Below are 12,462 nucleotides of genomic sequence, written 5' to 3' on the forward strand. Positions count from 1 at the left end.
TGTATTACTGTATCCAGCTGTATTACTCAAGGTAGTGCATTGAAGTCTCTAACTTTTATTGTAGAATTCTCTGTTTTGAGCTCATCAGTTCTATTAGTGTTGGATTCACATATTTGAGGGTTCTGCTGTTAGATGCATTTATACTAATAATTATATTTCCCCTTGGTGAATTTATCCTTTACACATTATATCATTTCCTTCTCTGCCTCCTGTAATCGTTTTGACTTAAAGCCTATTCTATGGTATTAGTGTAGCCAATTCTCTTTTGGTTTCTATTCGCAAGTACTATTTTACTCTTTCACTTTTATCCTATTTGGATCTTTTGTTTTAAAATGGTTCTCTTATAGACAATATAAAATTGGGTCCTGTGTTCTTCTTCTATTCAGACAATCTTTGCCCTCTGATTGGAGATTGTAGTTCATTCACATTTGAAGTAATCGCCCATAAAGATGGGATTAATGTCCTTCTTGAGGTGAGGGGATGTTTATCATCACTTTGGTAATTCCAAACTTTTGATTATGGATTAAGTGAGTGTTTACATTTCAGACGGTCATTTTTGTATTACCAACTTAAACAACATAGCTAAGTGCCCAATAGCTTGCTCCGTCCTCCTCTGCTTTTTCCTAAACTTCACATTCTTGTAGGAAATTATCTTCCCTGTCACCCAACCTAACAGCTGTCTACCCTCCAGCCTAGCACTTCCCCTCCCCTTACCTTTCCTCTCACCCTTGGGAAGGTGAAAGTTTCCTTTTGGTATAAAAACCATGGTTTTCCTTTTTTCCCTTTTAGAACAGTGATCTTGTATAATATTTGGCTTTTTTGATGGACTAACTTCACTCAGCTTAATTTTCTAGAAACCCATCCATGTCATGAGCTATTTCCCCCAATGTCGTCATTATTCTTTAGTGCTGCATAGTATTCCATTGAATGTACGTACCAAAGGTTAGCCATTCTTCCACTTACTGGCATTTGGATTGTTTCCATCTCCTTGCTATTGTGAATAGTGCTGTAATGAACACAGGAGCCACACACCTGCTTGTTCCTTGACCCTTATTTCTTTAGGGTGGAATATACCAAACACAGGGGTCGCTGGGCCATATGGTCTTTTTAACCCCGCTGTTTGAGAAAGCACCGTACCGTTTTCCAAATTGGACGGACAGCTTTAGAGTCCCACCAGCAGTGTATACGGATTCCAATATCTCCACACGCTCATTAGCGTTTGTTATTTGAAACTGTTGTTATTTTTTTTCTTGTAAAAGTTTGTCTCATATAATGTTTGTTCTTTTGTAACTGGCTCATTTCGCTCACAATAATTTTATCCAGGTCCATCCAGTCATGAGGTGCTTTATGGTTTCATCGTTGTTTTTTGAGGGATGCATAGTATTCCGATGTGTATATTCCAAAGTTTCTTCTGCTGGTGGGCATGTACATTGTTTCCATCTTGAATGAGCAGAAAGCATCAAGAGGATATGGAAAGAATACACAGTCATTCTACCCAAATAACGAGAAGACAGTCCGCCACCTCAAGAGGTAGCATATGAGCAAGAACCAATGACGCTAAAGGACGTTCAAGTGGCACTGAATGTATTAGCTAAAGGCAAGGCCTTGAAAATTGATAGAATTCCAATGGAAATATTTCAACAAGCTGATGAAGCACTAGAAGCACTCACTCGTCTGTGCCAGGAAATTTGGAAGATAACTACTTGGCCAACTGATTGGAAAAGAGCCATATCTGTGCCCACTCACAAGAAAGGTGGCCCAACAGAATGCTAAAACTGCAGAAAAATATAATTGATATCGCTCACAAATAAAGTATTGCTAAAGATCATCCAATAACAGTTGCAGGAGTATACTGACAGGAAGCTTCCAGAAGTTAGGCTGAATTCAGAAGAGGTGTGGAACAAAGGACATAACTTCTGATGTTATATGGATCTTGACTCGAGGCAGAGAAGACCAGAAAGATGTTTACTTGTGTTTTATTGACTATGTAAAGGAATGTGACTGTGTGGCCCATAATCAACTAGGGATCACCTTGTAGGGATCACCTGGAGAAGAATGGGAATTCCAGAACACGTCACTGGGCACACGAGGTACTTGTACATGGATCAAGAGGAAGTTGTGTGAACAGAACAAGGGAATACTGCATGCTTTCAAACCAGGAAAGGTGCACGTCAGGGTGTATCCCCTCACCATACTTGTTCAAATGTATGCTGAACAAATAATCAGAGAAGCTGGTTCATATGAAGAATGTGCCGTCTAGATTGAAGGAGCTCTTACTAACAACATGTTATACCCAGGATGTTATACCCAGGATGTTATACCCAGGATGTTATACCCAGGATGTTATACCCAGGATGTTATACCCAGGTGACACAGCCTTGCTTGCTGAAAAGGAAGAGGACTTGAAGCACTTGCTGATGAAGGTCAAGGACCTCAGCCTTTGGGATGGACGACAACTCAATGCAAACAAGACCCAAATCCTCACAACTAGACCAATAGGCAACATCATGATAGATGGAGAAAAGACTGAAGTTGCCAAGGATTTTGTCTTCCTCGCATCCACCATCAATCAATGCTCATGCAAGCAGCAGTCAAGAGATCAAAAGATGTATTGCAGTAGGTAAATGGCTGCACAAGACCTTTTGAGAGTTTGGAGAAGCAAGGACATTACTTTGAAACCTAACGTGTGCCTGCACAGCCATGGCATTTTTCAGTGCCTCGTATGCCTATGAAAGTCGGACGCTGAATAAGAAAGACAGAAGAAGAATTTATGTATTTGAGTTGTGGTGCTGGAAAAGAATATTGAAAGAACCATAGACCGCTAAAAGGACAAACCAATCTATCTTGGAAGAAGTATGGCCAGTGTGCTTCTTGGAGGCAAAGCTGTCAAGGCTTCGTCTCACATACTTTGGGCATATTGTCAGGAGAGACTTGTCCCTGAAGAAGGACATCATGTTTGGCTAAGTGGAGGGGCAGCGAAAAAGAGGAAGGCCTTCAATGAGATGGACTGACACAGTGGCTTCAGCAAAGGGCTCAAGATCTTTCAGTGTTCTGTTCTATTATGCATAGGGTCGTTATGGGTTGGAACCGACTAGATGGCACTTAACAACAATTGTTGTTGCTGGGTTCCATTGAGCTGGTTCTGACTCACAGCAACTCTGTGTACAACAGGAGGGCACACTGCCCAGTCCTGTGCCTACTTCACAATGTTTCCTGTGATAAGAGTCCTTGAAGCCACTGCGTCAATGCATCCTTTTTAAGTCTTCCTCTTTTTTAATGGTTTCTACTTTACCAAGGATGAGGTCCTTCATCAAGGACCGTTCCTGATGGAAACATGTCCAAGGACGTGAGGTGAAGTCTCAGATGTAAGGCGCACTGTAAGTCAGTCTTACATGTAAGGTACACTGTAGGTCTAACATGTAAGGCGCATTGTCAGTCTCACATGTAAGGCGTACTGTCAGTCAGTCTCACATGTAAGGTGCACTGTCAGTCTCACATGTAAGACACACTGTAAGTCAGTCTCACATGTAAGGCGCACTGTCAGTCTCACATGTAAGGTACACTCTCAGCCTCACATGTAAGGGGAACTCTGGCACATTCATTCTTAAGCACAGGCTATGGTATTTTTAACATTCTTTGCCCATAACTCAAAAGCATTGATTCTTCCTTGTTCTTCCATATTCACAGTCAGCTTGCCCATGTATATGAGGCGACTGAAATGCCCTGGCTTTGTTCAGTAACAGCCTAGTCTTCAAAGTGACATCTTTCCTTTTTAAGACTTTCAAGAAGGCTTTTCAGCAGGGTTTCTTAATTGCTGCTTTCTGTGAGATTGACTGTGGATCCAAGCAAAGTCCTTGACAACGTCAATATCTTCTTCATTGATCATCAGCATTTGGCCTAGTTGTGAGGATCTCGGTTTAAATTGAAGCTTAATTCACATGGGAGGTTGTACAGTCTTTTATCTCTATCTAGAAGTGCTTTCAGTACTCCTTAATTTCCGTAAGCAGGTTCTATTACCTGCATGTCACAAGTTGATATTAGCCTTTCTTAGATATTGATGCTGTGTTCTTCATGTAGTCTGGTTTATCAGATTATTGGTTCAACATACAGCTTAAATAAATATAGTGGAAGGCTACAACCCTGATGCACATCTTTCCTGATTTCAAATCATCCACTTTTAAACGAGGTTATTTGAATAAGAACAAGGGGTTGTTCTTTTGGCCTATGTACAGGTTCCACATGTGCACAATTTAGTGATATGAAAATCTCATTCTCTGCAATGTTACCCATAATTTGCTGTGATCCAGAGTTGAGCGCCACTGCACAGTCAATGAAACACAGGCAAAGACCTTTCTGGTCGTCTCTGTGTTCAGCTAAGATCCATCTGCAAGGATACTCCTCAGTCCACATCCTCTTCTGAATCTGACTTGAATTTCTGATCGTCCTCTGACAATGTACTGTTGCAAATGTTTTACAATTATCTTTAGTATACTGTCCCTGGTTAAATAATTTTAATATCATTAATATGTTAAATCACTTCCACATTTTGTAGGATCTCCTTTCTTTAGAATGGACATTAATATGCATCTCTTCCTATTGGTTGGCCAGATATTTGTCTTCTGAATTTCTTGGCATAGACAAGTGAGCCTCTCCTCCAGCACCGAATCCATCCATTGAAACACACATCTTGCTTGCATACTTGATCAATTTCAGATTACAGAAATTGGTTAAAACCTTTAATCTTCTCATCTTTGGTATTAGTGGTTAGTGTGAAAATTAAACCAACAGTCATCTTAATTATTTTTCCTATGACAGATATTCAAGATAAATCTTGAAATGTTCTTTTTAATCATGGATGTGATATAATTTGTTGTCAGTTAGAAATTCCTGGCACAGCAGACTGGCCAGATGATTTTCTGATTCAAAATTTCCAATACCAGTCCATTTCGGCTCACTAATGCCTACAAGATTGATCTGCATGTGTTTCATTTCATTTTTGAGAATATCTAAATTTCCTGGCTTCATATTCCACATTCTGATTATTAGTGGATGTTTGCCGCTGTCTCTTGTCACGTTGAGTTGTACCACGGCAGCAGGGTAGGTCCCCAAAGCATCGCTCTGTCCACAGTGGAGGGCCACACTGCTGGGAAGAGGCAGTTGTAATCTGAATGCCCTTTAAGCTGAGGGCCTCCTCTCTTGGCACACTATTAGATAGTGTAATAATGATGCTCCTTTTCAGAAGAGGACGGCCCCTTCTTTCTTTCTACTCGGCCTTCGTCTGGAAGCGCCACTAAAAGCTGTTCAGCTGGGATTTGAAATACCAGTGACATAACTTCTAACGTCATAGCAACATGCGAGCCATCAACATATGACAAACTAATCACTAGTCTATCCAAACCAAAAGCTCACTCTCATCAAGTCAGTTCTGACTCATAGCAACTCTAGAGGACAGGGCACAGACTGTAACTTAACAGGAGTGGAAACCCAAACGCCATCTAGTCAATTCTGATTCATAGCGATCTTATAGGGCAGGGTAGCTTGCCCCTGAGGGTTTCTCAGACTGTTTAACTCGTCATGAAAGTAGAAAGCCGCATCTTACTAGAGCCGAACGGCTGGTGGTTTCAAACTGCTGACCTCCTGGTTGTCAGCCCAACCTTTAATCACTAGGCCACTTGGGCTCAAAACCATAGCTGCTACCATCACACACACACACACACACACACACACACACACACACACACACACACACATCAAAATTGTGAAGGTGTTGAAAAAAATTAGGGTCTTCACCCATTGTTAAATGGGAAGGCAAAATGGTACAGTCAGTACTGAAAGTACTTTGACGGTTCCTAGTAAAAGTTAAATACAGTCAGACCCTGGATTCAAAATATTTGACTACAGACAACCCCTCCATGCTCTTAAATTTCCCCTCACTTTGAGATTATGGAACCAACCCATAATTGCAACCAATTCTTCATCACAAGTACCTTCCCTTGCTGCCTGGGCAGTTGTAAAGGATTGGAAACGCTTCCAGCAAAATAAAGCCGAACACATAAGAATCCTATGCATTTGTCTGGACTTACCTGCAAATTGTTTTTAAATAACTTTTTATTGTGAATTAGGAGAAGGTTTACAAGCTGATCATCGGTCTTCCATTCAACAGTTCCTATGCATTTTGTTCCCACTCATTCATCGCAGTCCCCTCAGGAGGACAGCACTTCTCCCATTTCGCTCTGCACGGCTGTCTCCATTCGCCCTTCTGTTCTAACCCTTTGTACTCTGTCCTTGGGAGGTGCTGCCCTTTGATCGTAGGTGGTTGTTGATTCTGATACAGGCGTGAGTTCATTCGGTTAGAGACCATAGCCTGGAGAATTCCACCATTCTCTGCCTGACCAGTAAGCCTGGCTTTGTTTGATTTGTTTCGCTTTGTTTCTCAGGCAGACACAACAGGACAAATAGTGTGTGAGCCCTGCTTCACTACAGCAGACAGGTTTATCAAGATAAAAGGTGCTCCGCAGGTAGCAAGGACTGGGAGTTGGGCAATGCGGAAAAAACTCACTGCCATCACCTCGATGCCAACTCATGGCAACCCCGCAATGGGCTTCCTAGACGGTAACTGCGGGAGGAGAAAGCCCCATCTTTTCCCGTGGAGCCGCTGGTGGTTTCCAACTACCGACCTAGCGGATTGTAGCCCAGTGAGTAAGAGTCGGGCAATAGGGAGTTAAACAAAGAAGGATCGATAGTCTTGGTAAATAAAAAAGCGTGCGCGCGCGCGTGTGTGCGCGCGCGCGCGTGTGTGTGTGCGCGCGCACGTGCCCGCTCATTAAAAGGGCTAAAAACGAAAAGAAAGACTATCTTGGAAAATACAGACGTTGATGAAAGACTCCAAAAGTGATTCCGAAGAGAAGGTCTATAATTGTAACGTAGTTTTAAGGATCCTACAATCAGCTTAGTTTCTACTTATATTTTCCTTCTTATGCTTGCACAGGTGTGAAATGATATGAAAATCCCATGCCTAAACATGTCTAAAGGGGCTCTTATTGATAAAATAAAATTCTATATTAATGGAAAACAGGGTCACATTTTTAGTAACATGAAAGTTTGCCAAACGTAATTTTTCAAATTCAGACTAGACTGGAACATGTACACAGGGATAGATAAGAGATGGGAGCTCACAACACACAGAATCCAGGAACAGGAGTGGCAATAGTGAAGGGTAGGGGGGAGAGGGGGAGAGGAAAGGAGAAAGAGGGAACAAATCACCATGATGGACACACAACCATACACCCCTCCACAGGGGCAAGAACAACAGGAAACATGGAGAGAGGGAGACCGTGGTCAATGCGAGAGATGAAGCTAAGAACAATGTACAGTCTGCCAGGGGGCTATGAGGGTGGGGGAGGGGAGGAGGGGAAAAAGGAGCCGATACCAAGGGCTCAATAGAAAGTAATTGTCTAGAAAAGAACGATGGCAACATATGCACAAACATGCCTGATACAATCGCTGTATGGATTATGATAGGAGTTTTATGAACCCCCAATAAAATGATTTTTTTTAAAAAGGAACAACAGAGGTTACAAAACAATCACGATCTGGTTGTAATGCTGAAAACATACCTGCAGAGAAAGCTGCGCATCAAAAGCTGTTAAGAACAGTGATTGGCTTTGCATGACAGAATCAGCACTTCTTTTCTTCCCCCTTGCCTTAAAACAATTTTGTTTTAAAAATGAACAATAGACAGCATCATCATCATAATGCCACAGCTGACAGCAGTTTCCTCCTTCCCTACCCCTCACCCCTGGAATTCGGCCTGACCTTTGACCTGTAGCTTCCTTTGACCTGTAGAATGCTGTAGAAGAAAGACCACATTTGTTCTGGGCTTTATAAAGAAGACTGGCTTCTTTTTTTTTTTTTTTGGTTTGGAAGGCAGCCAATGTATAAAACAGCTGGCCACCCCATGACTGCCATGCTGTGAGGAAGCCTACATGGTTGAGGCCACAGGAAGAGATACAATTGTCCAGCTGGCCCCCCAATTGATCCTGCCAACTCAGCTGAGGCACTACACAAGAGTGAAGAAGCCATTTCAGAACCTTAGCCCCAGGAGACACTGTGGAACAGAAGAACTGTTTAGTGGAGCCCTGCCCAGAATATAGAATCTGTGAGACATAAATAGTTGTTGACTTAAATTTTGCCATCCTGACATTTGGAGGTCTTGTGTTACATGACAATAGAGAAACTGAAGCACCCTAATACATACTTTTACTCTTAATTACAGTGATTCTTCAAGTCTCTTTAGGGCCCATCAAAGTTTGTCTTGTGCAGACTTCTCCCAGTTTTGAATACCACCTGAGACTTCAGTCAAACTGGTCTTTTCACTGTTTCTGTCTTTTTCTTTTTTTAAACAAGCACATTTATTTTCCACAGTTTAGGAGGCTAGAACTCTGAATTCAGGGTGGAGACCCTAGGGGAAGCCATGTTTTAAACAGATCTGTCTTCACTGTTTTTAACATATCTGTTCTATGTACCCTCATGCCTCTGATGTTGTTCACTCCATCAACCCTTTCTGAAGGCTCCACGGCCTTGACCCTTCACAATTGAGCCACTACCTCCACTTTGTCTTCATTCCCTACTCTTCCAAGTCTAACCCAAGAAAGACCTCATTCACTCCTAAAGGATTCCTGTCCTCTGGATTCAGAACTAACTCTCATTGGGAAGTTCATTGGAAGCCTACAAGAGGGATTGGTCCTGTGTTTCTAGTCAGTTTGGGGTCACCAAATTTAATGAGCTCTCTCGAAGGCTAACTCTGAGTCACACACTTGCTTGCTTGTGTTTTCACAAGACCTGAAGAGAGGAGATACTCAGAAATTAGGTCTATCTGATGATTACCCTGCATTTATTCTTTTCCTTTAAAGCGTCCTGGTGGGGCAGTGGGTTCTGGACGGGGCTCCCAACCACAAGGTCAGCAGATCAAATCCATCAGCTGCTCTGACAGAGGAAAATGAAGCTTCTGTTTTGGAAAAGGTTTACAGCCTTTGAGTTACTGTGAGTGAGAACTGATTCCATAGCGGCGGAGTGAGAGTTCATTCTTGTCCTTTAAAGTAGCATTTTGTTGGTGGTTCACTGGCTTGGCATTCATTTTCAGGTGTTCTGTAGCTTCTATATTGAATTTCTGCTACTGCCGTTGACATTGAAGTAGAAGCACGAACACATAATATAGCCGTGTTTCCCTTGCCAACACAAGGGAAACACCTGACTCCCTTCCCTCCTATTGGCCCACGAGTCATGTCGGAAGGCTCATGCACGGCGAATCACTTCCTTGAGCTTTGAACTCTGAAGTGCAATGTGGTCTTGGCAGGTAAAGGGAAACATGGATGTGAGCTTGTAGAGGTAGAAAAATCCACAGGTAAAAATGAATGAAAGATCGACAGGGCTATTTTCTATGAACGCACATGCAGACATGTTTTTTCCTACGTACGAGGGACCTTACCTGACTCCTGATCTGCATGCTGGCCTTGGGGGTCAAGTATTTGTGTTCTAAATACCAGGCTCGCTCCTGAAACACCAGCTTGGTTCCGTATAACACACAGAACTATGGAAAAGAAGAAAAAATAGATGCAAAATAAGAGGGGGGAAAGAGAAATAACAGTGCATTTTTAAAATCATAAAATTAGTATTTTATTAATGTAAAATAGCTACATTTTATATGTGCAGTATGTTTTATTTTTTAAAATTGTTCCACGAAAAACTTCCAGCATATATAAAAGTTTAAGATGAGTAGGATATAAGGAATAATCATACATTCACTCATGGACAATATTGCTTCATCTACCATCTCACCCAATTCTCCATTATCCCAGATTATCTCTAAGGAAAGCCTACATATCATATTGTATCATATATAGGATCACATATCATATAATTTTAAACAGAAATGTAGTATTTGCATTGGGATTCCTTCTCAATTCACGAAAAGAATATTCTAATTGTGCATGACATCTTGATGTCCTCCAATGAGCTCAGTTTGGTTAAACAATCATAAATATAACATTTTATTTCAATAAGCGAGTCAGTCCTATTACGTTTCTAAAACCTATACACAGAGCTGCTTGATGACAGTGGCATCAAGCAACGATAAAGGAGCTTTCCTGAATCCAGAAATAACTTGCCTTTAACTATTTATTCATTTGTTTTGTAACATAAGAAATTCCAAAGTCGCACAAAAGTAGAGACAATTGTATAATCTTCCCCCTTAGCTCCATCGTCCAGGCTCAAGAGTTATCTTCTCTTGGCAATCACGTTTCTTTTTGCTCCCACCCATCTTGAGACCTGTATTATCGTGATGCAAGTCCTAGACATAGTTCCTTCGTAGATAGTTCACTATGTAATGACTCTTTAGAAGTAAGACAGTCTCAAAGTCAAATCAAGGGGCAACCGAATGCTTTTCTTTCGTATCAAATGGAAGTGATCCTCGCACTAGAAGTGAACACAGTTTCTCTGGAATATCAGGGTCAGAAGCCAGGCCCACATTCACACAGACAATCTCTCCCTTCTTTTCATCAGTAGAAGAATGGATGGAACATCATCGTCTGCAGCGGTTCTCACCCTGTGGGTCGCTACCCCTCAAATGACTCTTTCACGGTGGTCGCCCTATTCACAACAGTAGCAAAATTACAGTTATGAAGTAGCAACGAAAATAATTTTATGGTTGGGGGGGTCACCACAACGTAAGGAACTGTACTGACGGGTCTCAGCATTAGGAAGGTTGAGAACCACTAGTCTAGAGCCTCAATTATTCAGGCTTCCCACACAGAGTCACAGTGGGCCTTAAAAGCTAATCTATAAAATCGATTTAAGATTAAATATGGCTCTTTTGAGGTAACTCGGCTTTGAGAAAGCTCTTGATGTCCCAAGACCACAGGCATCCAGCAAGTGCCCTTCCCACAGTCAAGATGCCCCAAAGGCAAGTCAGCTCTGCAAAGGTACAGGGAAGCAGGAGCCCCAGAGGGGAGCAGAGAGGTCCTCAGAGAAACCTGGGCCTGCACATTTGAGGACAAAGTCAAAATCGGCAGCAGGAAAGGATGGCTCTTCAGACAGAGAGTGCGAGCAAAAGGGCAGCAAAGCAGAGACAGGCCGAAGCAGCTGGCCAAGAGGTGGGCTCCAAATTCAGGTCAGATATTTAGTCTCCAGGTCTTATTTGGTTTTAATATTCTTCAACTTGAACTTACATATGAGCAATTGAGGGTCGGTTCCACAGTCAGTGCATGGCCCTGCTTTGGCTGCTGATATTGAACTTCATGGTTTCTTCCCACAGACGTCGTCAATTTGAGTTTTGTGTATCCCACCTGGTGCCGTCTGCATGTACAGTCAGTGATTATGCTGTTGAAAAAGTTATTTGAGATGAAGATGTTGCTGGTTTTGCAGAATTCGGTCATGTGGTCTCCAGCTTCATTTCTTCAACATGATATTTTCCAATGACTTTTTCGTCCTTTTTTTTTGGACTGCATCTTTGATCAATTTCACACTGAAGAAGTTGGTAGAATTCCACAAACTCTATCCTTAGTTTTAGTGGCTGCTGTGTAAACCTAAATCCTGGTTGCGTTATGTGGATTTCCTTGTTTGCATGTAGGTATTTTCCAGCAGACAGCGTTGTACGTCAAGAGAGATCTTGAACCATTCTTTTTAATGAAGGTTGCATGCCGTTCCTCTTCCAGCTGTCATTCCCAGCCTAGTAAGCCATATCACTATCTGATTCAAAATGGCCATTACCGGCCCATTTTAGCTCATGAATTAATGCCGGGAATATAGACCTTTATGCTTTCCATTTAACTTTCGATGGAATCCAACTTTCCTGGATTCATATTTTGTGCAATTTCAGTTTGGATTGTTCATAGATGTTTTAGCCCTTTCCCTTATTTGGAGCCGTGCTCCGTCAGCAAACGAGAGTCCCATAACTTAACTCCATCCACGCCATTGGGTGAACGCGATTTCCAGGAGCCCATTCTTTTCTGTCTTGTTTTGAGTGTCTCCCATCATGAGGGGAATCTTTTCTTTGTAGTCTGTTCTTATTCTGGACGTTCTACTGGGTGACCCTGCTGCTATCGGAAATACTGGTGAGGTAGCTTCCAGCACCATAGCAACGCACAGACCAACATGGGATGGCAAATGGGCAGATGAGAGGTGGCCATAAGATGACAGCCTAGCAAATCGTACAGGGCCGGTCCACTCTGTCTGATAGTGTCGTTAGGAGTCAGCATGGATTCCGGGGCACACAACAGTGATAGGCAAAAAGAAAGGGAACCACAAAAAAATGATGCAGTAGCCCGGGCCAGTCGCCCTGGAGCTGGTGCCATCACTGGGCTAGCAGGAAGAGGGAAGGAAGCAGTTAATGCGCCCATAAGAGAGAGCTGTACAGGCAGAGCCATCTGAAGAAGATCAGGGAACTTCAGACAAGAAACATGGACA

General features: G+C 42.3%; 1 protein-coding gene across 1 annotated transcript in view; it reads right to left on the reverse strand.

The window, feature by feature from the left end:
- Window positions 1-12,462, reverse strand: part of ACOXL (acyl-CoA oxidase like) — a 360,344-nt gene that overhangs the window by 22,751 nt on the left and 325,131 nt on the right. Inside the window, exon 17 of the mRNA XM_075562669.1 lies at window positions 9,488-9,589. Within this exon, the coding sequence (XP_075418784.1) occupies window positions 9,488-9,589 (102 nt within the window). The remainder of the gene's footprint in view (window positions 1-9,487; window positions 9,590-12,462) is intronic.

This window comes from Tenrec ecaudatus, chromosome 11 (genome assembly GCF_050624435.1).
Source record: "Tenrec ecaudatus isolate mTenEca1 chromosome 11, mTenEca1.hap1, whole genome shotgun sequence".
NCBI lineage: Eukaryota > Metazoa > Chordata > Mammalia > Afrosoricida > Tenrecidae > Tenrec > Tenrec ecaudatus.